Source organism: Anarhichas minor, unplaced genomic scaffold (genome assembly GCF_050575085.1).
Source record: "Anarhichas minor isolate MPS153535 unplaced genomic scaffold, ASM5057508v1 ptg000087l, whole genome shotgun sequence".
NCBI lineage: Eukaryota > Metazoa > Chordata > Actinopteri > Perciformes > Anarhichadidae > Anarhichas > Anarhichas minor.
In genome coordinates this window covers 1,720,969-1,748,707 of record NW_027466533.1, presented here as the reverse complement: position 1 = coordinate 1,748,707, position 27,739 = coordinate 1,720,969, and the positions used below count along the sequence as shown (strand labels likewise).

At 42.6% G+C, this 27,739-nt stretch overlaps 1 protein-coding gene across 6 annotated transcripts in view; it reads left to right on the top strand.

Moving 5' to 3' along the window:
* Positions 1-634: 634 nt before the first annotated feature.
* Positions 635-27,739, top strand: part of ppp2r3b (protein phosphatase 2, regulatory subunit B'', beta) — a 28,955-nt gene continuing 1,850 nt past the window's right edge. The window contains exons 1-14 of one of the 6 annotated variants that reach the window (XM_076081781.1): positions 635-827; positions 1,323-1,707; positions 15,674-15,865; positions 16,175-16,278; positions 16,915-17,017; positions 18,383-18,457; positions 18,571-18,657; positions 19,309-19,465; positions 20,039-20,087; positions 20,174-20,263; positions 20,352-20,527; positions 21,905-22,023; positions 22,122-22,228; positions 24,513-26,737. In XM_076081781.1, coding sequence (XP_075937896.1) covers positions 1,354-1,707; positions 15,674-15,865; positions 16,175-16,278; positions 16,915-17,017; positions 18,383-18,457; positions 18,571-18,657; positions 19,309-19,465; positions 20,039-20,087; positions 20,174-20,263; positions 20,352-20,527; positions 21,905-22,023; positions 22,122-22,228; positions 24,513-24,618 — 1,719 coding nt within the window. In that variant the 5' untranslated portion in view covers positions 635-827; positions 1,323-1,353 and the 3' untranslated portion in view covers positions 24,619-26,737. Of the gene's footprint in view, positions 828-1,322; positions 1,708-11,993; positions 12,526-15,673; positions 15,866-16,174; positions 16,279-16,914; positions 17,018-18,382; positions 18,458-18,570; positions 18,658-19,308; positions 19,466-20,038; positions 20,088-20,173; positions 20,264-20,351; positions 20,528-21,904; positions 22,024-22,121; positions 22,229-24,512; positions 26,738-27,578; positions 27,621-27,739 lie in introns of those variants that run through there. The other 5 variants (XM_076081784.1, XM_076081780.1, XM_076081779.1 and 2 more) reach the window with 5 other exon arrangements.

The following is a 27,739-nucleotide window of genomic DNA, read 5'->3' as shown; positions in this document are numbered from 1 at the left end:
AGTATATCAAGCGTGCTGTATTTGAGTACAATGTTGAGGTAATTTACTACTTCTTGAAATATGGTACTACTTTTTACCCCACTACATTTACTTAAAAGCTACTTACTACTTAAAAAAATTAAGATTTGATATAAAATACACATAAGTTTATAAAATATGACAGATTGTTACAGGTTAAATTGCCAAACTTGAATTTGTTAAACGTCTCTACCTCGACCAGCTGCCATTAGAAGTTGTAGGCTAGTAGAAGTAGTAGTTGTTGTGGTATTATGCCTAGTAGTAGTAACGTGAGTCTAATGCAATACTTTCAGGGGCCATTCTGCAGCCTACTTATTACTATATTTTCTATCATTTTAAAACATTTTGCTAGCAGAACTGGATGTATTTTAAACCGCGGTAATGCTATTTTTCCCCCACTGAGTACTGAGGCTTATAATAAGGGAAACTGTAGCTGCAGAAATAATGACAGAGTGGAGAAATATATTTGTACACACCGCAGCGAGCAGTGAAGCAGGCTTTTTCTCTGAACAGGTGGGCGGTGAGAGTACATTTTGTTGGAGGAAAAGGAGCGTTTTGCTGAGATGAACCAGAGGATGAACTCTCACCCTGCACAAGATCTCGCGTTAACACCTTGTGGTTACCAGGGGAACGAGAGCCTGAGAAGTAGCACTTGTGTGCTTTGCTTTCGCTCAGCGGAATGAACGCAGGAGGTACAGCGTTGCTTTTGTAATTCAGGTAAACAGATAAGCGTGCAACAGCTTCGCCGATGAAGGAAGTAACGTAGAGTCACTTCAACGCATTTGGCTTTAACGTGCATTCACTCCAAGGTTGGTACCTGAATTACTGGCTAACGTTAGCTTGCTAGAGCTATCGTAGCTAACAAGTGTTGCTAATATAATCATCTCATATCAACATGGACTAACTCTGTAAGCCCTGGCTTCTCGTGTTTAACGTTAGCCTGACAGCTAAGTGACGCTAGCTAAGTATATACTGGCTTTAAGCAGCTCTGTTTCCGACAATGGAGTTTTTAAAAATAGCTAACGATACCCGGGGTCAATATGTGTTGATGTTTACTTTTGCCTGTGGGCTACGGCATTGACGTTTCGCGCTAAAACTCAATAACGTCAGTGGGTGTTTTGTTGTGCACTCAAAGCAAGGAAGACTGACACTAAGCAATTACAAGTGTTATTTTCAGTCACTGCATTTACAATAACTTGATCATCTCGTCGGTTATACAGTGTATCCGTATTCATTGAGGGTTGTGCTTGAATTACAGACCCAGGGTGGTGTGCTGTGGTATTAACTCTTATATTTCTGCACAGGTAGCGTTACGTTCAGCGATATCCTGCAAAAATGCCGTCACCACAAGTCCTCCAGCCAGTTCTGAAGATGAAAGTGGACGAGCTGTTTCTCAACTGGTTGAGTGACACTGCAACCCAGTCACTACTCAAAGACTATCTTGACATAATCAAAAGCGGACAACACATTGAACTGAGTTGTGGGGACGGCCAGGACAAAAGGTCGCTGACCTTCAACGAGAACAACAACGTGGCATCCCAGAGGAACCTGGCGGAGAAGAAGCCCCTTCCTCTTGGTACTCCCTCCAGCCCCCTGTCTGCCAGCACTCTGCCCTCGGGCAGTAGCAGTAATACCAGAGTGACCGGACCCAATGGCAGGGTGCTACGGAGGTCTGTCAGCACGAAAAAGGCAAGTTCTCGACTGAAATGGTCAATTAAGACATTGAACAACATTTAAACTGTTCGATTATCACGCAGCCCATTGACATAATTCAAAACACCGTATCCAAACTGAAACAGTTTTACATGTTTAAACAAGATTCAGAGGTTCTTACAAGATCATGCCACGGGGCAACCATGTAAGGCTGCTCTTAATAACATCAAAAGTAAGGCGTATCCCACAGTATCAGCCTTCTTCCTGGAGCCACCTGAGGTACCCGTGACGTAAGGGGTGTTGCAAAATCGTAGTCCGTCTTAAGCTTCGTTGGTTTTGCAACAGGTATTAGCAGTAAAGTCTGAGGCGCAGGTAGAGAAGGGGAATATAGCATTATTTTGCAATGCACGTTGAATGTAATTTAATCCCAAATTCATCTTCATCACATATGTTAAAATGGTTATATTGTGCTTTAGTAGACTGTACGCACACAGTTACCAGTTTCTTCGGTACACCTGTACTAATCAAATGCATTCCAACACAATAGCTTGGAATGAATTCCATGTTTGTCAAGCTAGTTAATAACCGCCCTAACAACAAGCATGCAGACACTTGCTCGTTTACTTTGCTTTGACCAAGGAAATGAGGACCTGCTTGAGTTTCACTGTTAACCATAACGTATACCTATACCTACATTATATATGCACACAAACCGTGCCAATAGGCTTTTTTTCACAGAAGACGTTTTAACATGTTCTAGTATAAAAAGCACCGGTCTAAGTAACAGATAGCTTCTATTTCAGGGCCCTGGTATTGTTCATTCTGGCACACTGTCATGGCCTACTCGTGTATTTGAATATAATGAAGCCAATATTAACGTTATTAGTAACACTGGTGCTTTTCCTATTATGACAGGCCAAACTGTCTGCTGTGAAAGAGGGCTAAACATAACCGCTGTAAGATCATGCGTTCATGGGTTTGCTAAGTGCACCGGCATTATAGCCAAAAGTTGCACCTCATCAGACACGGCATAAATATCCAATTGTAAATGGAATGCGTTACTGAGTTTGTGGTTGATCTATTTTTCCATGTGATTATAGCATCCTTGTTGGTAGCAACAACATTTGCTGTCTGCTGCAGTGTCTTACTTTAACTCTAACACCCCCCCCAAAGTTGGACATATTTTAAATCCCACACTCAGGGGCTTTAATCAGTTTATTTTATCCATCCCAACCGTTTACAGATTTCAATTTCTAGTTTCTCACAGTTGGCCCTAATGTATCCTCTGGGGTCTCTATTTTCTAAGGCTTGCCACAAGGGGCTGCTGAGTAGCCAACCAGATCAAAGGCATTGAGGGGCTGTCCACTCTGCACTATCACAGTGGAGCCTCCATGTCTGAAGGCATATGCTGTGATTGTTAGGCAAATACTTTCCAAATGTTCAGGCCTCGCCCAAGAATTAGTGTGGTATGAGAGGTGGGAGTGTCTGAACCGAGCCTATCACTGCCACTCTGGCTGCTCCTTTCAGTCCGTGTGGGGCAGATCTTATTATGTCTTAATGTAAATCATGTTTTTTTGCTTTGGGCTGCTTCGATTATAGAATTGAAACTGCACAAAGCAGTTAAAAGGCTAAAACAATGTTTTGTGTGTCTGTTGGAGGGCTCTGTCAAGATAAGAAGTTGTGAGCGTAGCGAGTGTGGTGACAGCCGGACAACCGGAGGCACGTGCTCTTAGAGACTCTGCCTTCGACATGCTGTTGACACGCTAAAGACGTTCAAGTGGTCACTGGTGAGACATCACTCTCTCTGACTGGAACACCAGGGCTAGAGCAAAGGCAATTGTGTCTTGAAGATGATCCTCTTCTTTTATATTGTGTAATGCAGATAACTATACGTAGTAGGGCTGGGCGGTATACCGGTTGTCAAACAACTTCTGTCGGTCTTCAACAGGCAGCAAAATATATTGTTCGCCGCTGAGGGCGCTACAGTCGGAGCTAGTTGTCTTAAGTATATTGAGAGGGACCCCTGGTCATGGTTATAACTCTATAACAACAATTAACAACCCACAACTAACGCTCTTTAACAGGGTAAAACACCACGACACAAGAGTTTGTGACACATAAACAATTTGTAACACTAATAATTGTACATTTATAAAATTTCAACGCCGAACTGCATGCTGGGTACAACTCGCTAACAACAGTCTGCTAACAGCTGGGAGAGGCTCTGTCGCTCCAGTAACGTTACATTAAAGAACAGAAAAGAGCAATGCAGGATGAACAAAGACTGCACAACAAAAGGTATTTTGGTTAGACACAATGCAACGCTGATTACGTGCAATATGTGTGGTATTTGTTATAAATGTACGTTGGTACATAGAGGGTGATAAGAAGCTGTACTTGGAGGGGCTTAGGACCCAGGGGAATGTAGGTGAAGGAAACAGGAAGTGACGGAACGGAAGACACGCCACATAAACAGCTGTTCACCGCTTTGGCATTAATTAATTAATGCTTTAACTCGGGGGGGAAAAATACCGTGATATACCGTGAAACCGCCAGAATCTTACAAAATACCGTGATATGCATTTTTGGTCATACCGCCCAGCCCTAATACGTAGCCTGCATGGGTTTACAAGTCACCGCAAATCAATATCAACCAAATCCACAATACCAAGAGTCCAAAAATACAGAATACCTATTTGCATAACTCGCATAATCATATTATCAGTGTTTATTACCTCATATCCGAAGCAAATTTCATAGGTTTCTCATAAAGCATATATTTTTAACCAACTAGAAAAATGGAAGAAAAGACTTATTTTAGAAGTCCATAATGCTTATCTTTCCATTCTTTTTAGACAAATGTAGAGACCTAAAATGCATCAGAATGAAACACCCGTTACAGTTTTTGATCCTCTATTCACTAGGATATCTCAGGTCTAGGTGATGATACAAACACAGGCCTTTTTGTGACCTGATGAGAAATGATTCATTGTTAGAACAGCCTGAACACAGGGGGAAGAGGATGTAAAAGGCATTGCAGTAGCATGCTGGTCTCTCTCTTCCTCACAGGGCTGATCGATTGGCTTTGAATCTTTACCAAGAGCTTTCCTACTTGTCTTATTGTGGAGCAGTAAGAGGTTTTACAGATTATACATTTGGCCCCCAATGCTCACCACAGATTCATAAAAAGCAACTGCTGGACACTTTGTATATATTCTTCTGTGACGTGTGTCACGGCATGTGGCCCCACTGTGTCACTCAATATTAAAGGGATTGTGAGGTCCTACAACGTAATACTCCTATTTTAAGACAACAAAATTAATTCCTGCGTACAGATGCATTCTTCAAAGGATTACTCAAAAATTCAATTTATGTCGCGCTGATGCAGCCTGGAACAGCTGGTCTGACTTTGACATCAGACACCGATATAGATAGCCTTGGTTCCCTTGTGTTGGCATTAGACAACCAGAACTCTGCCAGTGAGATGAGGCGTGGCAGCACATTCATCCTCTCTGTAATTTTCTCTGAAACAACTCTTATTAGACGCTGCTCATTGTCAGAGCATGTGGTCATAGATTTGTCATGTGCACTATGTACAGTAACTGGCAGCTTCCTATAAAGGCCTGGCTTTCGGTTCTGCCGTGTAGCTCAGCAGCTGAAATGTCCTCTGTGTTACGAGTGCAATAGGTCACACACGGAGACACTCAATAGTTGTAGCAGTATAGATTAGTATAAATAAATGTACTTTGATGGTTTGTTTTGTTCTTCAGTTGTCAGCGTCCGCATTTAGGATCACAGGTTATTTCACAAGATGTATTTTTATAATGTGCTCGGTTGTTGCTCAGCAACATTGAAGCTATTTGAAGCAAAGGGTCTAGGGTCACGTTATCAGTCGTCTGACCTGTCAGACAGAACCAGGTGTTAAACGTGTTTCCCACAAGTCCTTTTTAGTGCTGGGCAACGATTAAAATATTTAATCGCGATTAATCGCATGGATTTTTTGCGATTAATCGCATTGTTATGGCAAAGTTCAATAATTAATTCAAAAGTAGTGTATTGCGCACTTTTATTTTAAAAGTACTGCTATATGAACAAAAGGGCAATAACATTTGGTTCACAAGATGCAGGTAGCATGTTTTATACTTAATGTGAATATAATTCATACTTTGTTGGCATCTTATTCTGAAAACCGGATGTTCGTCTGAAGAAACCGGATGTTGTCTCACGTTAATGTTTCCACTAACTTTCAAAGTCCTTCGCTCGCCCACCGATCTGTGCCGTTTAAATGCGTTTACCGTGAATTTCAGCATATAGGTGCACTAAAGTGTAAGTGTCTGCTGAGTTGACCACGGAGATCTGAGTGTCTGCTGACTTTACTGCAGCGATGTGCAGTAGTCTCCAGGGAGAGCAACAGCTGGTGCAGCTTCTCTCTTTATTTCTGCCCCCCCCTCTCTCGACCAGAAGCGGAAGTCGCCTTTTCTCTACGGCAACCCTGAAGGGACATCATATCTCTAATACAAAACGATAAACATGAGACAGTCTGACTATAGGATGTTTGCTGGCTTTTATCCCACTGTTCTTGTCATCCTCTTGTTGTTATTTATATGTATTGTCTCTTGTCTTTCAATAAAAAAAAATATATATAATAAATTTTAAAAATGCGTTAACGCGCGATAAAATAATTGTCGGCGTTAATTAATGAATGCTAGTCCTTTTATTTTGGAGTCGTGGGAACTTATCAGTATAAAGTGTTCGATTGCAAACGTTGGGTTTCAGCTCAGACTCAGTTGATCCAGGCCTAATGTGAGATGGCACAAAGAAATATGAGGAGGCTATCTGCCTTTGCATTTTACCAATATTTCTGGAACACAAACGTGTAAACTATTCCAGTTGTTTTTGTTGTTTAACTTTCTGAAAAGTTATCTAATGGCTTTAATTTCCTTACCCTGTTGTCATTCGTCTCAATTGACCTGTTGTTTGTGCAGCTTTATGTTTATTCATAAACGTGTAATTGAATAAGCTAAGTATGTATAAACTCCAAACACAGTTATCTTAGCGCTCATACAGCCAGCTCATTTGGACTCTCACTGTAGTGAAAACCCTGGAAACATAAAATCAATGTCATTTTTAAAGTCCTGGATTGTAAACACTTGTAGGAAACGTCATCATAAATGTTAAATATCATCTTCGCAAACTTCTAGGTTTTAGGGAAAATTCACTTTAAGCTCTTTCAATGTTTACACAGTATTTACTGTAAGACTGTTGTTCAAGTGGGGGGGCTGAGTATCATCACTCCTTATCTGCAGCTTCTTTCTTTCGTGTTCTGGCCCTTTGCTCCACTTCTGGTGCCATGTGGACCCCATAGATCTTCCAACAGACCCCTACGATAGCTGCCCGACTCCGCTCCTGCGTTATTGCTCTTACACAAGCCCAGCTGATCTGCTCACATCGTGCTCTACTCGTCGGCCTTCCCTGAGCCCACCATGTTGTCAGTCAATCAGTCCTATTTTTGGCCCACGTTCACATGTATCTCAAAATCCAGGTCTCAGACATCCGATTGTGGCGGATTGGGCTGGAGCTTTCTGGATTTCACGGCAGCATCGGCGCTGTGAACCAGCTGTGGCTCTACCCCGCTGTCATGGGATGGTCTGAGTCACCTCGGTGTGGATGTACTGTGGTACATGTAACTGGTTCAATGATGTTAGTAATGCAGATATACTGAAGCCAGCTGAACACAGTGTGTGTGGGACGTTGCATTTGCTGGTATTGACAGTTTGGGAAAGCCCGCTGGGGGAGTTTTAATCGGTTTGCCCCAACCTCCTGTAATATTTCTCTCCACTGCGGTTGCCTGTCTGCCCTGCATGTTGTCTCTTGAATATCACAGTTTTATAACAACAGTGTCGACGGCCTTTTTATTTTATTTTTTAACTCACTTTTTATTTAGTTTTCAACAACATAACACATGCATTTTCTTTGTCCATTTTTCAGCTGTATGTAGTCTTGGTGCACATGGTATTCGGGTACAGTGTACATCGCACAGAAGGAACAACAAACATCAGATGGTGCTCACTCCAAGAGAAAAAGAGGGGAAAATAATAAGAATAGATAATTGATTACATGCATCCATGATAAAAAATATAAAAATAAAAACAAGCGATGAAGAAATAACAATTGTCCACTCCTGAATGTAGTATTGTAGGTGCTATATATGCTTTTCAGAGAGGATGGTGTATAATGTGTGTGTGTATAGAGAGTTAACAGGTATCAGTTCAACCAGATCGAGCAACATATAGTAACCCTCATTGTATTAATAATGCTATGACAGGACCCCATCGTTTAGTAAAGATAGGCTTTTGGAGCCTTAATGAATATGTGATTCGCTCCATTTGATAGATGTCCCATACTTTTTGGATCCATATATCGTATGTAGGGGGATCCGGTTTTAGCCATCTGATGGTTATACCCTTCAATGCTGCTGTGAGTAGTATGTTCAGAAGGTATTTTTTGGCCCTCCCATCCAGGCCTTCAGGTATCGCTCCCAATAGTGCTACTGTGGGGTCTTGTTGGATGTCCTGTTGGAATATCTCTTTGAGGGCATCAAAGACTTCTCTCCAGTATGCATTTAACTTGGGGCATAGCCAGAATATATGTGTGTGATTGGCAGCATGTGTTCCACAGTTCCGCCAACACAAGTTGGAATGTGTTGGGCCCATCTTGGCTACTATTTCTGGTGTTCTGAAGAATCTGGTGATTATTTTCCATTTAAATTCTCTCCAGGTGTTTGAGTTTGAAACTAGGTGTGCCTCTGCATATTTCCTCCCAGGTATTCTGTGGTATGATCCTGTTCATTGCCGCCTCCCATCTCTGCTTTATCAGTAGGGAATTATGTAGATTCATAGATAGAAATACGTTATATAGTTTATTTATTGTTTTCTTATCTTTGTTCCCCATCTGTATTTCTATTAAAAACCTTTCTATAGGCGTACGTTTCACAAACTTTCCCCAGTCTTTGTGTGTTGTTTGAAAAGTTCTCAATTGTAGGTATCTGAAGAAATCTGTTTTGGGGAGATTAAAATCCCTTTTCAGCTGCTCGAATGTCTTGAGGTTGTCCTCATTAAATAGCTGGTGGAGGTAAACCAGTCCCATATCTGACCACTTTCTAAATCCCGTGTCTAGATTGTTAGGTGTGAAGGTCTTCATAGATCCAATACTTGTTAATAATGAAGTTAACTTCGGAAGCCCAAAAGATGTCTGTATTTTGTTCCAGATTTTAAGAGTGATCTTAGTCCACTCTGCCAGTTCTTTTATGGGCGCATCTAAAAAAGGCAAAATTTGTAAGGGCTCTGGGCATACATTTTTCTCAATATTAAGCCAGCGATTGTATGTGTTATTCTGAATCCACACTATCAACGGTTTCATTTGTGCAGCCCAGAAGTAATATTTTAAGTTTGGAAGTTTAAGGCCTCCATTTAGCTTAGATAGCTGTAAGGTTTTAAGTCTAATTCTAGGACGCTTTTTTTGCCAGATAAATTTGGAAATTATTTTATCCAGGTTATCAAAAATTGGTTTTGGAATTTCTATAGGTAGCATCTGAAATAAGTAGAGAAGTCTGGGCAGAACATTCATGCGAATACTTTCAACATGACCGAGCAGGGACAGAGGGAGCGTAGACCATCGTTCCAGGTCACAATCATTGCACCGAATTATTGTCGACGGCCTTGTTGATGAAAGCTCAACTAAAATCCAACCTCAGCAACTTGTGAATAGTCATCTGACTGCTGGGACTTGCCAATAGTCACTCGCTTAGTGTGTTTTATAATCTCACGTGTTATGTAATAAGAGGACATGACTGGACACATGTTTCCGTACAAATCAGATTAACAGTTTACAGGTTAGACATACTGTGGGGTCAGTCTGAGTTTTCGTCACAGTGACCCACTAGAGTGTGGACATAGTACTTCAGCAGTCTGACTGACTGATAGCTGGTTACCTCAGGGGGTCGTGTTGTTTGGACAGCCTGCCTGCAATGGCCCTCAGATGATGTGGTTAGTGACGAGGTTTGCTGGAGTTTGTCCATCGTGGTTATTTACAGTCACGTGTTAATTGTTCTCTTGTCTTCTCTTGTCTTATGCCACATAGCCTATATTTCAAATATATCATTATCAGAGTCTTTTTTTGCATCAAAATGTAATCACAGTACAGGAGCTGAAGCACTCTAACTTCCGTTTCTCTGGGACTTTAACAGGCTCCCACTTCAAATCATCCTGATGGAAGCTTATGTTCAGAACCGGTGTGTGTTTTGTGTCTGTGTGAGGGCGACCAGACGTCCAGGTTTGTCCTGGTTTCAAGCCGGGCCTCCCGAGTCCTGTCCGACATCTGTAAAACACAAAAATGTCCGGTTTTCAACAGTCCCTACCAAATTGTCCCGGGTTTGACCACAATAATATAATAATAACAATATTATCGTTGTTTTTGGCGCTTACATAGATGTTAATCTTGCTCTTTCCCACACATTACTACTTAACCCAACTTAAAAATGTAAACAATGCAGCACACGTCTGACTTCAACACTGATTTACCCTGATGCGTGTCCACATCAATCAATCTGTCGTTGTCCAGACTGTCAGTAACGGTTAGCAGTCATGACAAAGAGAAAATCAATTTTTTTCTAAAGAGGCTCGCTCTTTCCTTCGTAAAGTACCCGGCAACGGCACTGCTGAATTATTTTGTTCACGCACCGCGGAATTGCCGAAATACCAAAATGTATTACAACGGCCAGATATCAATATACAATAGCCCCCCTATGGCGCATGCGTAAGCGCATATACAGTATGTGCGTGTGCATGAACGTGCAGTGCACTTCCTGTAAGGGTCCCAGTTTGGGGGTTTGAAATGTAGTTTCTTCAGTCCACACACCACATATGCCCTGATTTTAAAACACTAACGGGACTGTTGCCTCACATGTAAACAAGCACATCATTATCCTCGCTGTGTTGTGAAACCTCTGTCTGTGAAACACACTTCTTTTTGTTTGCTCCAACACAAGGTCGGACAGAACAGTATTCCATGTGCGTTGACAGTTGTGATCTACCCGTGTGTTTTTTTTAGTTTTGGCCTCGGTGCTTTCCTTTCCATGTTTGGTTTGAATTGATGAGCATGAACAAAAGGCAGCCAGTGTGAAGAAGCCGTCATACAAACAGCTTATCGAGCACGTGCCGCGTCCTGTGTGGACGATAACAGGAACTGGGCTTGAGCAGAAACCAGTGGAAAACCGTTGACTTTGTGATCCTGTCATCTAAAAATAATGTGGGCGTTCTTTCACTTTCTGTGTGAAATAACAATGGCATTAACAAAAAACATTATTTACATAGTCTGCTGATGTGGACATCTCTGAACCATTTCTGTTTAATCAACACTCACATCAGCAGGTAGGTGTGAGGCTCTCCGTACATACAGTCAACCCCAGAGCTGTTGGATCAGCGTATTTGTGGAGAATTGATGTAATTGCCATCACTCCAGGACAGCAGCAACCGGAAGCGGATGTTTGTTTGAGGACTAAAGATACACACTTGTTTTCCAGGTCCAGTTTCTTGGATTGCCCAAACAGTCCTTACTGATGCTTTTAATAGGCGCAGACTTGTTTGGTCATCATTCTTTGAATTTGACATGTCGCCCCCCCCCCCCCCCTATTGCCCATCAACTATAATAAGACGTGGAATGGCTGGCAGCCCAGGCTTGCAAGGGGAAGGCAAAACAAAGACCACCATTAGATAAGATGCAGAATAGTTGCATAGAATATTTGTATTTGACCTACACTCTTGTTATCTATTATAAAGTGGTCATACCGTGGTTGTGTGTTTATTTTATTTGCCAGTGCCTCATTAAGTTTATTTTGTGTGCCTGTTGTTCTTGTGATTCATACTTTCAGGCACATTTAGTGACAGATGTAGACAGAATGAGCATGTGGCTGAAATCATATTCCATCACTGCAGGGGTTTTATTTAGAATTTTCCCCATTAGCGCCTGTCTGTACCGCCCAGAGGAAGGGGGTCAAATTTGCAGGCCTCAGAGCACAAGCAACCTGTTTGGTCGTGTGGGAGCTTTTCAGAAAGGAAGCCGGTGAACACGAGCAGCGTGTAATATTGAGGCGCATCCCTCATTTGGCTTCCGAGGCTGCTGCAAGCTGCAACAACAGGTCTGTCTCTTTGCATAACCTTCCATGAGCGCGGAGGAATGCAAACTGGAAAGGGCAGATCCATTGCACACACCCCTCCCATCCCACACGTACACTAAGTGACTCCCACACACAAACACCCTGCCGCCTCTTATCTCCCCACCGGCTTTGAGGCAAGGGCTCCCTGACTGTGTGTGTGTGTGTGTGTGTGTGTGTGTGTGTGTGTACGTGTGTGTGTACGTGCGTGCGTGCGTGTACGTGCATGTGCATGTTGTGTAGGGACTGGGACAGAGCAGCAGCAGGCAGAGCTGAGATTGTGCGACCAGATCTGGAATGGGAGAGAGAGAGTCACCGTAGCAGCTGCTCCCTTGCATTAAGAGGCTCTCACTCTGACAGAGGACAATCACAGGGACACAGAGGACTTCCACCACTGCCTTTCGCTCACAGTGCTCACTGGCACCAAGTGATTCACGCACTCCAGAGGATAACGCCGGAGTGACGGTTGCGTTCCGTGTATACATGTCTGCCCCGTCCTGTCCGGAGCAAGGATGAGGATGAGGGAGCTGTCTCTGCGTCAGGACCCGGACCTGAGGAAGGAGTTGGCCCTGCTGGCACGCGGCTGTGACTTTGTTCTGCCCTCTCGGTTCAAGAAGCGGCTCAGAGCCTTCCAGCAAGGACAGGCAGGTGTTGAGTGTATGGGTGTACCCTCTACCACAGGCCAGTGGGCAGGCCCAGTAATGTGGACTGGTATTTGTGGGCTTCGTGTCTTGGTATTCAGCTTGCATTGGTAGATATCTGCTATGTTACAGGCCTATTTGAGTTACAGTAATGCTACCTATTCCTCACGCTTACCGTCTTTATAAAGTGGAACTATAGGTGTTGTTGGAGCAAGCTGCACATTGAGGACAAATGAGTTGAATAACTTTCCCAAGGCGACTTTCATCAATTAGCTTAAACACATTGCCGTGCCATGTAACAATGTGATTGTTGTGCAATCATATCCACTTTTTGCGGGTGGTCTGGGGTCAGGGTTTTCTTCTATTTGTGCCAAGAAATATGAAACATGAGCCGCGGTTGTTGGAGGGGGTGGGGGGGTGCTTCATCTTGTGTGGAATGTTGTGCTCATCCGCTTTACTGTCCTTTTCCACACCACATCATCGTGAACGTGCAAAATGTCACGGGGCTTAGCGGTTGTGCTCAAGAGCTCTGCTAGCGGTTAGCATGAAGCGAGAGATAGAGGGGACAGGGGCAGGGCAGCAGGAGATGTTTATGTCCTTTTATAGCCATGGCTGACACCAGCACACAGGACAGAGAGGAGCAGCAGCATTCACCATTCCTCAGGTTGAAATGAGGAGATCACTGACAGAATACAGCAAAACAATTTCATTCACTGTAGACACTTATCCTGTAGGAATGGATATGGCTAGATCCTACTATAATTGTAAGGGTTTCACAATGGTTATATGTAGGCTTTGTCAAATCTAGCTAGACTTGAGAACAATTGGTAGAATGTGTTGCACCAAAAAACAACAAGATGGTATTTTTTGTCTCTTAGCCTGTGTGGGTGTTTATGAGGCCATGGATACTGATCCAGTTGGCAAATCAGTCATGTAAAGGGTCATTGGGTATGGGATGATGACTGTGAGTGAAGCATGCTCTGCTCAAGCTGTTTTTAGTAAGTGGCTAATATGTGCAACATAACACATTTGTATCCTAATGTATTCTGGCTTTTTAAGTGTACAGCTTCACTGACTCATGTCCTCTCCAGCAAAGTCCTCAGCCAGACACCATGGGGATGTTTTATCAATGAACACCATCTCCTCACAGTGTGTCAGCTGTGCTCAGATGGTGTAGTAAATCACACTGCTTTGGAATAAGATGTATCATTGCATAAAGACACGGGCCCAATGTTGCATTATGTCATTGTTATCAGACTTCAAAAGATACACTGGTTTCCATGTCGAGGCACCAAAAGCAAAGCACACACAAAGCTATTGTTTTGGGTCCTGGGCAGAAGTAGTTAAGAGGCCACGCACAGAAACACCGTGCTGTGGTGTATTGGAAGGTTTTGAAGATTCAAAAAAGGTTTAGCTCAGCATTATATCTTGTAACGAGTCACAGCTAAAAGGCCCTAAACCCACACTGTACCTCTCCAGTTCTAAGCTAACACCCACACATGCATCCTTGCCAGCCAGCTTCTGTCTCCAGGGCTGTCATTGACGACTGCTGTCTACTACTTTGCTTTAATCGGGTACTCTGTTCCAACTAGTGATGCACCAGTATCCATGTCAGGCTGATGCTGGATCGAGTATCGATGACAGTTGGCCGATCTATTCGATTCAGTTCTTTATGTAAATACTATATACATTATATACTGACTGATTTTAATTCCTGTTTAAATTTGACCAATTTGTTGCTGCATTAAAAGGGTTTACATTTGATTTGCATAGTCACTGTTAGATTTTTACACCAAGTTGCTGGTGTTTGATTTATTATTTTAATAATAACATGTCAATACATTTATATTTATGTATTTATTCATTACATTTTGTTTTACAATGTCCAGACTTGCACATAAAAGAATGATCCCTGTCACTTCCACACAGTATCCACACATACGTGCTTATTAATTAAACTCTCAGTACTGTCGATGGGTCGATACCCAAAGCCCAGGTGTTAGTGTCAGTATCTGGACTGAAACAGCTGGATCAGTGCATCCCTAGTTTAAGCCGAGCCAAAGGTGTCTCTCAGTCTTTATTTTAAGGGAACACACGTTATGCATCATGAAGTGTCAGTCGTCTAGTCCTTTCTTGGGGTTGTCCGTTAAAGAAGGTAACGCATGGCAATAACAACATCAGTATTTGATTGAGGCGTGTCCGTTCTGAGGCCACGGCGTCGTGTATGTTGGCTCACAGTCGTGGCTTACTGGAATACTTGAGTCATCAGTAATGTTATCTATGTCGTCAAAATGTCTCCTGGGAATTGATTGATTTATTTGACAAATGCAGTCATTAAGAAAACCTTGTGCTTATTAAAGATCCAGTCAGTATTTGTTGAGCTTATCATTTCCCAATATGTTGACACGGATCTCAACTGACAATTGGAAACATTGGTCTGTTATAAACCTAACTGGTAAAAACAGATAGTTAACAGCCTCTGTAAACATGAGTCACTCACAGTGTGTGGTTGACTTTCATGTTGTTTAGAGATACCTTTTTGTGTCCAGTTAGATCACACATTATGCAGTTAAAGTCTAAAGTATACTTCTTAATTAGACATTATTGTGATGCCACAGACAATAGTTCTCCAGTAATGACGAATGACTAATACTCAAGATGAGTCATCCCCATTACCTATTTATGTAATGCTTGTGTTTCTGAAATACAACTAGACTAGTACATCTGTAAGTAGATTTCTATATTTAAATGTTATTTATAAATGATGTCCTCTGCCTTATCTAGTATTATCTAGTTATTAACTTGTTCTACAGTGCCCTCGAAATTCCTGACTCTAATTTGATAAACGGATGACATTAACAAGGTCAAAGCATTCTACACACATTAATGTCGCTTGACACATCTTAATTTACAGCTGGTACGGAGTGACAATCTATTAAAAGGGGAAATTCTAATACAGGGTTACAGATAAATGGATAATAACTATAACTACTAGCTGCCTAGGGCTGCTGAGAGGTGTGCTCGTCGTGCCAGCAATGTAGAGTGTGTGTCAAGGCTAGCCTCGGCACACGCTGGAATGCTTGCGCTGCGAGGCGTTAGCCTTCGCTAGCGTCGGTGGCTAACTGTGTGCATTTCTGTGTGTTTGTCTCAGGCCCAGGCCCAGGTGAGGACGCAGGAGCCCGTCGCCACAGCGCTGAGTGAAAGCATTCCAAAGTTCTACTTCCCACAGGGCCGGCCCCAAGCCAACGTCAACATCGACAGCCTCATTTCCAAAATTGAGAAAACATTTTCCCAATTCCCAAATGAAAGGGCCACCATTGAGGACATGGGGAAGGTCGCCAAGGTGAGAATGTGATTCTGGAGCATCGGAGGTACAGCTGCCACCCAGCAAATGATTTTGAACCTCTTCGGAAAATATTCTCTCCCTGAGGAATGTGAGCAGAGGCCTGAGGGGATCCTGAGTGAAGAGAGAAATGACAGCTGGATGTCCTCTGGGTCTTTAAGTGATGCAACAGTCAAAACCAACAGTGTCATTGTGCCGTGTTTTTCTGCATTAGAGATCTTGTGTATCCAGGCAGTGCACTTTTTTTTCTCTCTTCTGTACATCCACACCACACTCTTCCCCAACTCTTCTGCTTTCTTGTCTCCCCAGGCCTGTGAGTGTCCTCTCTACTGGAAAATGCCATTGTTCTGCTCGGCTGGAGGCGACAGGACCGGCTTCGTCTCCGTTCACAAGTTGGTGGCTATGTGGAGAAAGTAAGACAATGGCTCTTCTTATCCTCACTGGGCCGCTGGTACACTCGTACAGTCCCCTTTGAACAATGATGACCACTCGCTGAGACTACAGACGCTGCATGCGGCTCTCTGCGATCGCCACATTATCCTTTTCATTTCTGAACAGAAGTCACTGATCACAAATGCTCACAAGGGAGAAGTTGCCGGGCATACAGTCATTTCAATGAAGACATCTATTGAGTGTCTTTGAAAGGATCGCCACAGGGCTTTTTGTAATGACGGCTGAGCTCTTAGCTGTGTGCAGAATGCTGTTCTACAATAGGCATGCTCTTGTATTAGTGCTCCAGCCTCAAGAGAACCGGATAGACCTGGCCTTTGACTCGAGCTCATGACTGAGCCATTCTTAGATGAGAGGCCTCAACAGACGCTCGCATTATTTCCCCGTCGCTAGCGTAACGCTCGGCGCTCCTAATCACCGGGCAACGATTCAGAATCCTAATTTCCGAATGCATTATACCTGCACTTGCACTTTTATGAGGGGAACAATTTCAAACTTGTGCTCATGAAAGAATGATAAAAAAAAAAAGAATAGAGAGAACACCAGAGTGAAAAGAGGGAGTAACCTTGCAACCATCTGTTCTCTCTTTTCTTCTCCAGAACTCTGCAGACCTGTCACGACGACGCTTCTAAATTCGTGCACCTCTTGGCCAAGCCTGGCTGTAATTACCTGGAACAAGACGACCTTATTCCATTCCTGCAGGTACTGGCTGCAGCTCACCCAGGGAGAGGGCCGGACTTGGCAAACGCGGTGCATGGCAACATTGCGTTGGCTTGGGTAGTGCAAACTGGGCTTAATTTTAGGGCTGCCCTGCTTGAAGCAGTGCTTTTTCATGTGGCCGAGGACTAAATCAGGGACGTTACTGTAAGCCGGTAACATAGTGGAGGGGAGTAACAGAAATGAACCAAGGGAGGGATGGAGATGGAAATGTGATGCACACATTGTAGCACCAAAATAATCCTGGAAATCATGGATTCAGTTTTTATCAAATGGTTTCATAAGTCTCCTTATTGACTGTTTGGTCAGTCTGGCCATGTGGACCTGCTGTGCTGGCTGTTTGTGTTCTCATTCCCTCTGACAAGCTGTTGGTGCTCCACACGGGCCCCGCCCTCCACCTGACTCATTTTCATGCTGCCACCGAGCAGCCGTTAGCATACCGGCAGAGATGCCTTGTGGCACCCGCCGTTTAATTTGTATGGTCCCTGCTCAGCGAATGGCCTTTGACTGTTTTGATGAATGAAAGGCGGATTGCAGTGGAGTAGATTTGACTGTCCCCGCCTGTTTCCTGTGCCCTGTGATTTATGTGTTTCTCTATGATTTAATTTCTCACACTAAGAGTCAAGGAGGCACGACGGCTGCCCCGAAATAAGGCCTTTTAATTTCATTGCCGCCTTCGCATTTATGTCAACAATCTCCCCCCTCCCCCTCCCGGCAGAAAGGGAAGGGGGTAGAATAGAGCAAAAAGACACAAGGGGGGGGTCATGGTAAGAGTGTAGCTACAGTTGATTGGAAATGCAGCACACCCCCTGTGGCTTTGTGGCATGAGGAAGGAGAGAAGGTTAAGAGCAGTCAACAGCTAACGTCTTCTCTCTGGCCGTCCCACCGCTTCGCTGTCAAATCAGAAAAGACTTTAAGCTGATCCCAAAACCGGTCCACCAATTGCTCTGTGCCTTCAAAAGAAACATTCAAATGTGATGGCCTCCGCCAACGAAGCCCGGAGCCTTTTCTTTAGCACAATTTATAAAGCATATGGTGCGACAGAGTGATGCAGATAGACACTGACATCCCTGGATGTCTGAATAAGCATGCGTTTAAGCGCCTGCTCTGATTGTCATGTGTTCTGTCGACCAAAAAGAGAAATGCCACATGTGCGTTAACATTTGACTCGTCTCTAAAAAGTAACGGCAGAATTTGTCTGAACTTATGTATTTGTTATTGTCGTAGGCACAGCATGTCACCGAGTTGTCCTCTTGCATTTGCGTGTGCTAGTTGTGAGGGGTTTGTTGTGGAAATGAGGCCGACATTGCAGCAGAGACAAAGAGAGCTGACTCTACTTTATCTATCCAGGATGTGGTGAACTCGCACGCAGGCCTGGCCTTCCTAAAGGAGGCCCCGGACTTTCACTCGCGGTACATCACCACGGTATGCTCCCATAACCCAGATACCTGCACATTAATGCTACAAAATGCTTTAATTATGTTTTAACTGATGCATTATTGAGTTATACATGATGACACTGTCAACTGTTTTTGCAGGTGATTCAGAGGATATTCTACAATGCGAACCGTTCATGGACTGGAAAAATAACGTGTTCGGAGCTCAGGAAAAGTAATTTTCTTCAGGTATACGACTGCAATTACAAAACTCTTACTTTCTCTGATACTAAGATGTATTTTGTTTTACTAGGGGTGTCTTTTGGTCCTTTAAACATCTAGGAATAGATAAACCAGGCTTAAGAATCATTTTATTGTCTTAAAATATAATGTGTGAGCTCTTTCATATAAACATTTATCTTCAATTGCACATTCACAGTTTTTAAAATAAATCCTAATATACTAATACTTGCACCTGACTTCTTTTTTTTTTTTTTTTTTTTTTTAAGCAAAGCTGTGTTAATAATGTACGGCTTATTAAAGGAGAATTCAGTTATTTTTGTACATGGGTCATAATTTGCTTCTGTAATGAAAACATTGTTCTCACCAAAGTAATTGTTGAACATGGGAACATGGCAACTTCACTAGAATGAAGTCTAACAAACGGTCCGATAATGAGACAGGTTGTGGACATGTCGACGGTTGAATCAGATTATCTAAACTCCTTATTACACTATAAAGCTGCTTAAAGTACAACTACACCAAGTACAGCAGCTCAAAATGAACAAGGAAGCTGGCCCGTAAACTATCATGGGCAATTTGGCTAATATTTAGAGTATATTGATCATAAATAATACAAAAAACTTCTCATGGCTGTAACTTCTTTTTTTTCTCTCCCAGAATTTGGCACTGCTGGAGCAGGAAGAAGATGTGAACCAGCTGACCGACTTCTTCTCCTACGAACATTTCTACGTTATTTACTGCAAGTTCTGGGAGCTGGACACCGACCACGACCTCTACATAGACCAGAAGGACCTGGCACAGCACAATGACCAAGGTGTGCACGAGCACGCCTCACTTTTCACCGAAAAACAAAAACACGCCGGACTAGAATCCGCAGGATTTGTTGTATTTGGATAAAGTGTACATCTTATAATCATACACTCACAGTTCAAACAACAAAGGACAAATGCCGACATAAAAAGCATTTGTAAACGTTATTTGGCCTGCTTTTCTTTTTTTTCTTTTACTACTCTCACACAAACCCGTTCATAAGACCTGCGCTTCCTCCCCACACACTCCACGCCACATGTTCTTGGTTGATGGTGTGTGAGTGAGAGAGGGGAAATGAGACACGAGATCAATAAGAGAGCAGCATTTCTACTCCGCTCCAATGACGCCACGTCTGGAACGATTTCCACCACTGCACGGTCAGAATGATGACCGGAAGATTTATTGTCCAGATTAAAAAAAAAAGAGCTTACTCTCGCCAGTCTGGATTTACAGTCTGTGAGAATGGATTGCATGTGTTGTGAATAATATTGCACGTTAACCGAGATCGCTGTTGTATGAGAGAATTGTATCCCCAAAAGTCTGGATTGTAAGTTATCTCTCTGCTGTGTTTTTCCAGCCATCTCCCAGAAGATGATTGAGAGACTATTCTCAGGAACTGTAACGAGGTAAGTGAAGAATGTAAAAGAGTTTAAAGGAGGCCCGAGCGATTCTTTTATGTTTCAGTCGTGACCGTGTGGGTTTATTCCACCAGAGACAGGAAGGTGCACAAGGAGGGACGGCTCAGTTACGCCGACTTCGTCTGGTTCCTCATCTCTGAGGAGGACAAGAAGACCGACACCAGGTTCGTGGACTCACGAGCCACACCGATCGCATCTTCTGTTTCTCCAAAGCCTGTGTCTTCACTCACACGCACCTCTCCCTGTGTCCAGTATCGAGTACTGGTTCCGCTGCATGGACCTTGACGGGGACGGCGTGCTCAGCATGTACGAGCTGGAGTACTTCTACGAGGACCAGTGCCAAAGGCTGGAGACCATGGCCATCGAGCCCCTTCCCTTCGAGGACTGCCTCTGCCAAATGCTCGACCTTGTCAAGCCCGAGGTCGAAGGTCAGACCCGTTTTACATTCACACACACCAGAAAGTCCTAACAGGTTCCATTTATTTAAACGGCGACGGACAGAAAACGTACAGATGAGAGACGGACTGACTGATGCCAGCTGCTAGTGTCATCCACACTGTCAACAAATTCCCTCCAGCACTTAGCTTTATCCCCGTGCCTTTTAGGAGACACTGGTCTACGGCGACGCCATGCATGTTCAGTATTGATAGCCACAGCTGAATGTGACTCTCAGTCGACCTGCTGCTATGCTCTACTAGTGGAGCTGTGTAATATGAGATGCAACAACTTCTTATTTCAGGCTGATGTTCCCCCCCCCCCCAGCACAACACATTTAAGAGATTTATTAGTGTGTTAAAATGTCTCATTAAATGATCTCTGGACTGCGGTACAGGCACATGAGCTTCAACACTAGCTGCAGATGGAGACGTTGCATTAGATGACAACATAATATGCAGATCAGATGAGTCTGGCAGAGTTTTCACAAACAGACCAGAGAATGTCTTAAACTCCGCAGTCGTGGAATGCTGAACTTAATTCTCTCATCAATCGAAAGTCTCTTCTCTCCTCTTTCAAAAGCAGAAACCAGGACTTGTGAGGGCTACGAAGATTTTAAAAATCACTTAATTTCAGGCCCCACGTAACACGTCTATCTGTTGGGTTTACAGTTGATTTTAAGAATTTGTTCATCACTTTGAAAGCACATTCATGTCTTATCATGAGGCAAATCGGACATCTTTAACTTCAGCGGCCGCCTCCAGACATTAGGCCGGGCTCCCGCTCTGGAAGTTCCAGATTTGAAGGCTTAAAAGTGAAGGCGATCGGGCTTCTGCTGTCAGTAGCCCCGAGCTTTATGAGCAGCTGCATGAGATGGTTAGGCTGTTTAAAATCAGCTCAGCTTATCCTCATTTGACTCACAGTTTCAAAACAGTTAGAGGACACTGATTTATTTGGATAAGCATTTTATTTCATTGATCCGGTAAGAATTCCAATCTGAGAATGTGCTGCCGATCTCTTTTCACATCTTTATAAATAGAATATCTTTGTTTTTTTCTACCAAAATTATTTGAGAACTTGACAGTGCACTCCGCTAACTTGTTCGACTTTTAGAGACTAGATGAGTCAGTTAATTGATACAAATGATTGACAGATTAATAAATAATAAAAGCAAAAATTTGTTGCAGCCCTATTTTGACAAATTTGTGGCCCAGCTGTTTTGTAGTTTGATTAATAGACACAATATCACATCCATAACCACTGTCACACTACAAGATGAGGGAGGGTAGACAGCCTGACATTTCTGATTGGCTGGCTGTGAGACCTCCTGAACAGTTTAATAATACCCGTCGCCGTCTCATCCTGTCCAGGTAAGATCACTCTGCGGGACCTCAAAAGGTGCAAGCTGTCCCACATCTTCTTTGACACCTTCTTTAACATCGAGAAGTACCTCGACCACGAGCAGAAGGACCCGTTCTCTATCATACGGGTAAGGTTTGAGTCTTGTAGGACGTCACCAGAGGTGAGAGAGCACCGTGACTTGTTTGTCCCGTCAGAGGGGATCACCTTACTCGTCCTGTTTTGAAGGAGATGGAGACGGACGGACAGGAGGTGACGGACTGGGAGAAATATGCTGCAGAGGAGTACGACATCCTGGTGGCCGAGGAGGCCGCCAACGATCAGTGTAACGACGCGTGAGTTCAGCACTTTAATCATCGCTCTGTTACATGTGGCTGCAATTACAGTCCTGGGCCCGAATTTATTCAAATGATTAGAAACTGTAATTTTGGTCTGAAGAAAAGCTACTTATTACATTTCTTACAACTTGAATTTAAAAGACAATTACTCTTAAAAAAGAGCTACATGACTGCAGTAATGAAACTTTATATTGTACCTCGTCTACCGGCAGCACTTTCCTGCTCCAGTTTAGTTTTTGTTTATTTGTATACTATATATAACTATATATATAACTATCCAGTGGTGGGCCGTCAGGGCCTGCAAGGCCTTCTCTGCTGGCCTAAACAGAATCACAAAGCTATATCTATTTTATAATTTAATATTTTTTCTTAAATACACTACATGTATTATAATTTATAAAAATATTTTTCCCATTATCTTATTTTCTCATTGCACAGCTACTGTCTTCCTCAGTTGCTCTGCTTCCAGTGCAGCTTGTTTTAAGTAGAGCTTTTATCCAATCAGATTTCACCTCTGTGTCTCTATGTAAGAAGAGAGGCAGAGGCCTGCAGAGTCTCACCTGCAGCCAGTGCAGATTAAAGTGAATGGGGACGATATTGTTGATTGTCATAGTGTTCAACCAATCAGATCTTTAGTTTGACATGTTGGGCGTATTCTTTGACTATCAGAGCCTGCTAGCCGGCCTATAATGACGTCAGCATTACATGCCGCTCAGTGTCCGTGTGTAGCTTTCCCGCGAGGTGCAGAGTGTGCTGTGATTGGTCAGTGGGCGAGCAGGTGACTATCGTGAAACAAAACTTAACAGCCAGCAGAGGCTGATGGGTAGTGAATCACATCACGTGATGCAGCTCAGCCAATCACAATGCATTCTGACTGAGTGAGATGCACCATGAGAGAGGGTGCTGAGACGATGAAAGACATTGCAGAGCAGTACGTTCAACGTTCAATTTGTGAAAGTAAAATCCTATAATCTCTTTGGGTCGTGGCTTGTCATTAAGGAATGACTGTGGATCCCACAGCCAGACCAGCTGAGAACATTATATTTTCCTGAATTTAGGCTTTTGCATTTTCTAAATGCCCTAGCATTATTCAAATGACTGGTACCGAACGGTTTAATACGAAGACGTACATAGTTACAGCATTAAAAATGAATAATAGCTGTGGCGCCATAATGTGGTTATAAGGTGGTATTTCAGCTGCAGGACAGCAGTGAAGGCCCAGGTATAAAATGCACGGCCCGCCACTGTAACTATCTATATACAGGTGCTGGTCATATAATTAGAATATCATCAAAAAGTTGATTTATTTCACTAATTCCATTCAAAAAGTGAAACTTGTCTATTATATTCATTCATTACACACAGACTGATATATTTCAAATGTTTATTTCTTTTAATTTTGATGATTATAACTGACAACTAAGGAAAATCCCAAATTCAGTATCTCAGAAAATTTGAATATTGTGAAAAGGTTCAATATTGAAGACACCCGGTGCCACACTCTAATCAGCTAATTAACTCAAAACACCTGCAAAGGCCTTTAAATGGTCTCTGTCTAGTTCTGTAGGCTACACAATCATGGGGAAGACTGCTGACTTGACAGTTGTCCAAAAGACGACCATTGACACCTTGCACAAGGAGGGCAAGACACAAAAGGTCATTGCAAAAGAGGCTGGCTGTTCACAGAGCTCTGTGTCCAAGCACATTAATAGAGAGGCGAAGGGAAGGAAAAGATATGGTAGAAAAAAGTGTACAAGCAATAGGGATAACCGCACCCTGGAGAGGATTGTGAAACAAAACCGATTAAAAAATGTGGGGGAGATTCAGAAAGAGTGGACTGCAGCTGGAGTCAGTGCTTCAAGAACCACTACGTACAGACGTATGCAAGACATGGGTTTCAGCTGTCGCATTCCTTGTGTCAAGCCACTTTTGAACAACAGACAGCGTCAGAAGCGTCTCGCCTGGGCTAAAGACAAAAAGGACTGGACTGCTGCTGAGTGGTCCAAAGTTATGTTCTCTGATGAAAGTAAATTTTGCATTTCCTTTGGAAATCAGAGTCTGGAGGAAGAGAGGAGAGACACATAATCCACGTTGCTTGAGGTCCAGTGTAAAGTTTCCACAGTCAGTGATGGTTTGGGGTGCCATGTCATCTGCTGGTGTTGGTCCACTGTGTTTTCTGAGGTCCACGGTCAACGCAGCCGTATACCAGGAAGTTTTAGAGAACTTCATGCTTCCTGCTGTTGACCAACTTTATGGAGATGCAGATTTCATTTTCCAACAGGACTTGGCACCTGCACACAGTGCCAAAGCAACCAGTACCTGGTTTAAGGACCATGGTATCCCTGTTCTTAATTGGCCAGCAAACTCGCCTGACCTTAACCCCATAGAAAATCTATGGGGTATTGTGAAGAGGATGATGCGAAATGCCAGACCCAACAATGCAGAAGAGCTGAAGGCCACTATCAGAGCAACCTGGGCTCTCATAACACCTGAGCAGTGCCACAGACTGATCGACTCCATGCCACGCCGCATTGCTGCAGTAATTCAGGCAAAAGGAGCCCCAACTAAATATTGAGTGCTGTACATGCTCATACTTTTCATGTTCATACTTTTCAGTTGGCCAAGATTTCTAAAAATCCTTTCTTTGAATTGGTCTTAAGTAATATTCTAATTTTCCGAGATACTGAATTTGGGATTTTCCTTAGTTGTCAGTTATAATCATCAAAATTAAAATAAATAAACATTTGAAATATATCAGTCTGTGTGTAATGAATGAATATAATAGACAAGTTTCACTTTTTGAATGGAATTAGTGAAATAAATCAACTTTTTGATGATATTCTAATTATATGACCAGCACCTGTATATACATACATATACAGTTGTGTGAAAAAGTGTTTGCCCCCTTCCTGATTTCTTATTTATTTGCATGTTTGTCACACTTAAATGTTTCAGATCATCAAACAAATTTAAATATTAGACAAAGATAACACAAGTAAACACAAAATGCAGTTTTTAAATGAAGGTTTTTATTATTAAGGGGGAAAAAAAATACAAACCTACATGGCCCTGTGTGAAAAAGTGATTGCCCCCCCCCTGTTAAAACATAAATTAACTGTGGTTTATCACATCTTTGGAAAGCTGAGTTCAATTTCTCTAGCCACACCCAGGCCTGATTACTGCGACACCTGTTCTCAATCAAGAAATCACTTAAATAGGACCTGCCTGACAAAGTGAGGTAGACCAAAAGATCCTCAAAAGCTAGACATCATGCTGCGATCCAAAGAAATTCAGGAACAAATGAGAAACAAAGTAATTGAGATCTATCAGTCTGGAAAAGGTTACAAAGCCATTTCTAAAGCTTTGGGACTCCAGCGAACCACAGTGAGAGCCATTATCCACAAATGGCGAAAACATGGAACAGTGGTGAACCTTCCCAGGAGTGGCCGGCCGACCAAAATTACCCCAAGAGCGCAGCGACGACTCATCCAAGAGGTCACAAAAGACCCCAGAACAACATCCAAAGAACTGCAGGCCTCACTTGCCTCAATTAAGGTCAGTGTTCATGACTCCACCATAAGAAAGAGACTGGGCAAAAATGGCCTGCATGGCAGAGTTCCAAGACAAAAACCACTGCTGAGCAAAAAGAACATAAAGGCTCGTCTCAGTTTTGCCAGAAAACATCTTGATGATCCCCAAGACTTTTGGGAAAATACTCTGTGGACTGACGAGACAAAAGTTGAACTTTTTGGAAGGTGTATGTCCCATTACATCTGGCGTAAAAGTAACACGGCATTTCAGAAAAGGAACATCATACCAACAGTAAAATATGGTGGTGGTAGTGTGATGGTTTGGGGCTGTTTTGCTGCTTCAGGACCTGGAAGACTTGCTGTGGTAAATGGAACCATGAATTCTGCTGTCTACCAAAAAATCCTGAAGGAGAATGTCCGGCCATCTGTTCGTGACCTCAAGCTGAAGCGCACTTGGGTTCTGCAGCAGGACAATGATCCAAAACACACCAGCAAGTCCACCTCTGAATGGCTTAAGAAAAACAAAATGAAGACTTTGGAGTGGCCTAGTCAAAGTCCCGACCTGAATCCGATTGAGATGCTGTGGCATGACCTTAAAAAGGCGGTTCATGCTTGAAAACCCTCCAATGTGGCTGAATTACAACAATTCTGCAAAGATGAGCGGGCCAAAATTCCTCTACAGCGCTGTAAAAGACTCATTGCCAGTTATCGCAAACGCTTGATTGCAGTTGTTGCTGCTAAGGGTGGCCCAACCAGTTATTAGGTTTAGGGGGCAATCACTTTTTCACACAGGGCCATGTAGGTTTGGATTTTTTTTTTTTCTTAATAATGAAAACCTTCATTTAAAAACTGCATTTTGTGTTTACTTGTGTTATCTTTGTCTAATATTTAAATTTGTTTGATGATCTGAAACATTTAAGTTATGACCATGTGATATTTCAGTTTTTCTTTTTTAATAAATTTGCAAAAATTTCTACATTTCTGTTTTTTTCTGTCAAGATGGGGTGCTGAGTGTACATTAATGAGAAATAAAATGAACTTTTTTGATTTTAGCAAATGGCTGCAATGAAACAAAGAGTGAAAAATTTAAAGGGGTCTGAATACTTTACGTACCCACTGTATATGTGTATATATGTATATATGTATATAGGTATATATATATGTATATATATATATATATGTATATATATATGTATATATATATATATATATATATACATATATATAAAACTTCATCCCCATTTGTACAGTATAATTATATTAGATCATTGTTAATTGCAGCTGGAGAAAAAGGATTTCACAAAAAAACTTTACAAAGAATACAATATGTTTTTGCAGAATAAGATATTGAAATGTAATGATTTATTTTAATGCATGAACAATATGGCAGATGGAGGGAAAATCCTTGTCTCTGATTGGCTGTTCCTGCTCGAGGTGACACGTGATAATCATGTGATCACTTAAAGTTGCTTTTAAAGGTTATTTCTACACTTTTGCTGTCAGTAGCAGTTTGTTGCTTTGTTAATGTCTACTATACAGCATTGATAATTCTAAGTTTGATAAATACAGGCCCTGCTTATTGTGTAAGCTATTGTAATTACAAATATCAGCATGGTCACCAGTGCTGTATTACCAATATTGTGTGGTTATCAATTGCAAAAAACATAAATATATCATTTTTGCAGCAGACATGATTGAAAGATGATTGATAAGAGTCAGACAGTGGTGGTTGAGCACAGAGTGCATCATGTGCTCAGCAGCAGAGTGGGTCAGAGATAGACGAGGCCGTTGACTGGTATGTTGTGTGGTGGTTTTAGGAACACCACCGACTCCTAAAGACAGGCCGCTAACCAGAGCAGGTAAGACACTCAGGGAACCAGCAGGGACTAAGTGTTCTCCTCCTCCTCTCTAGTCCTAAACCCACTCCTGGCCTCTCCCCCCCCCCCCCCCCCCAATCTGAGCCCACCGTTGACAGCAG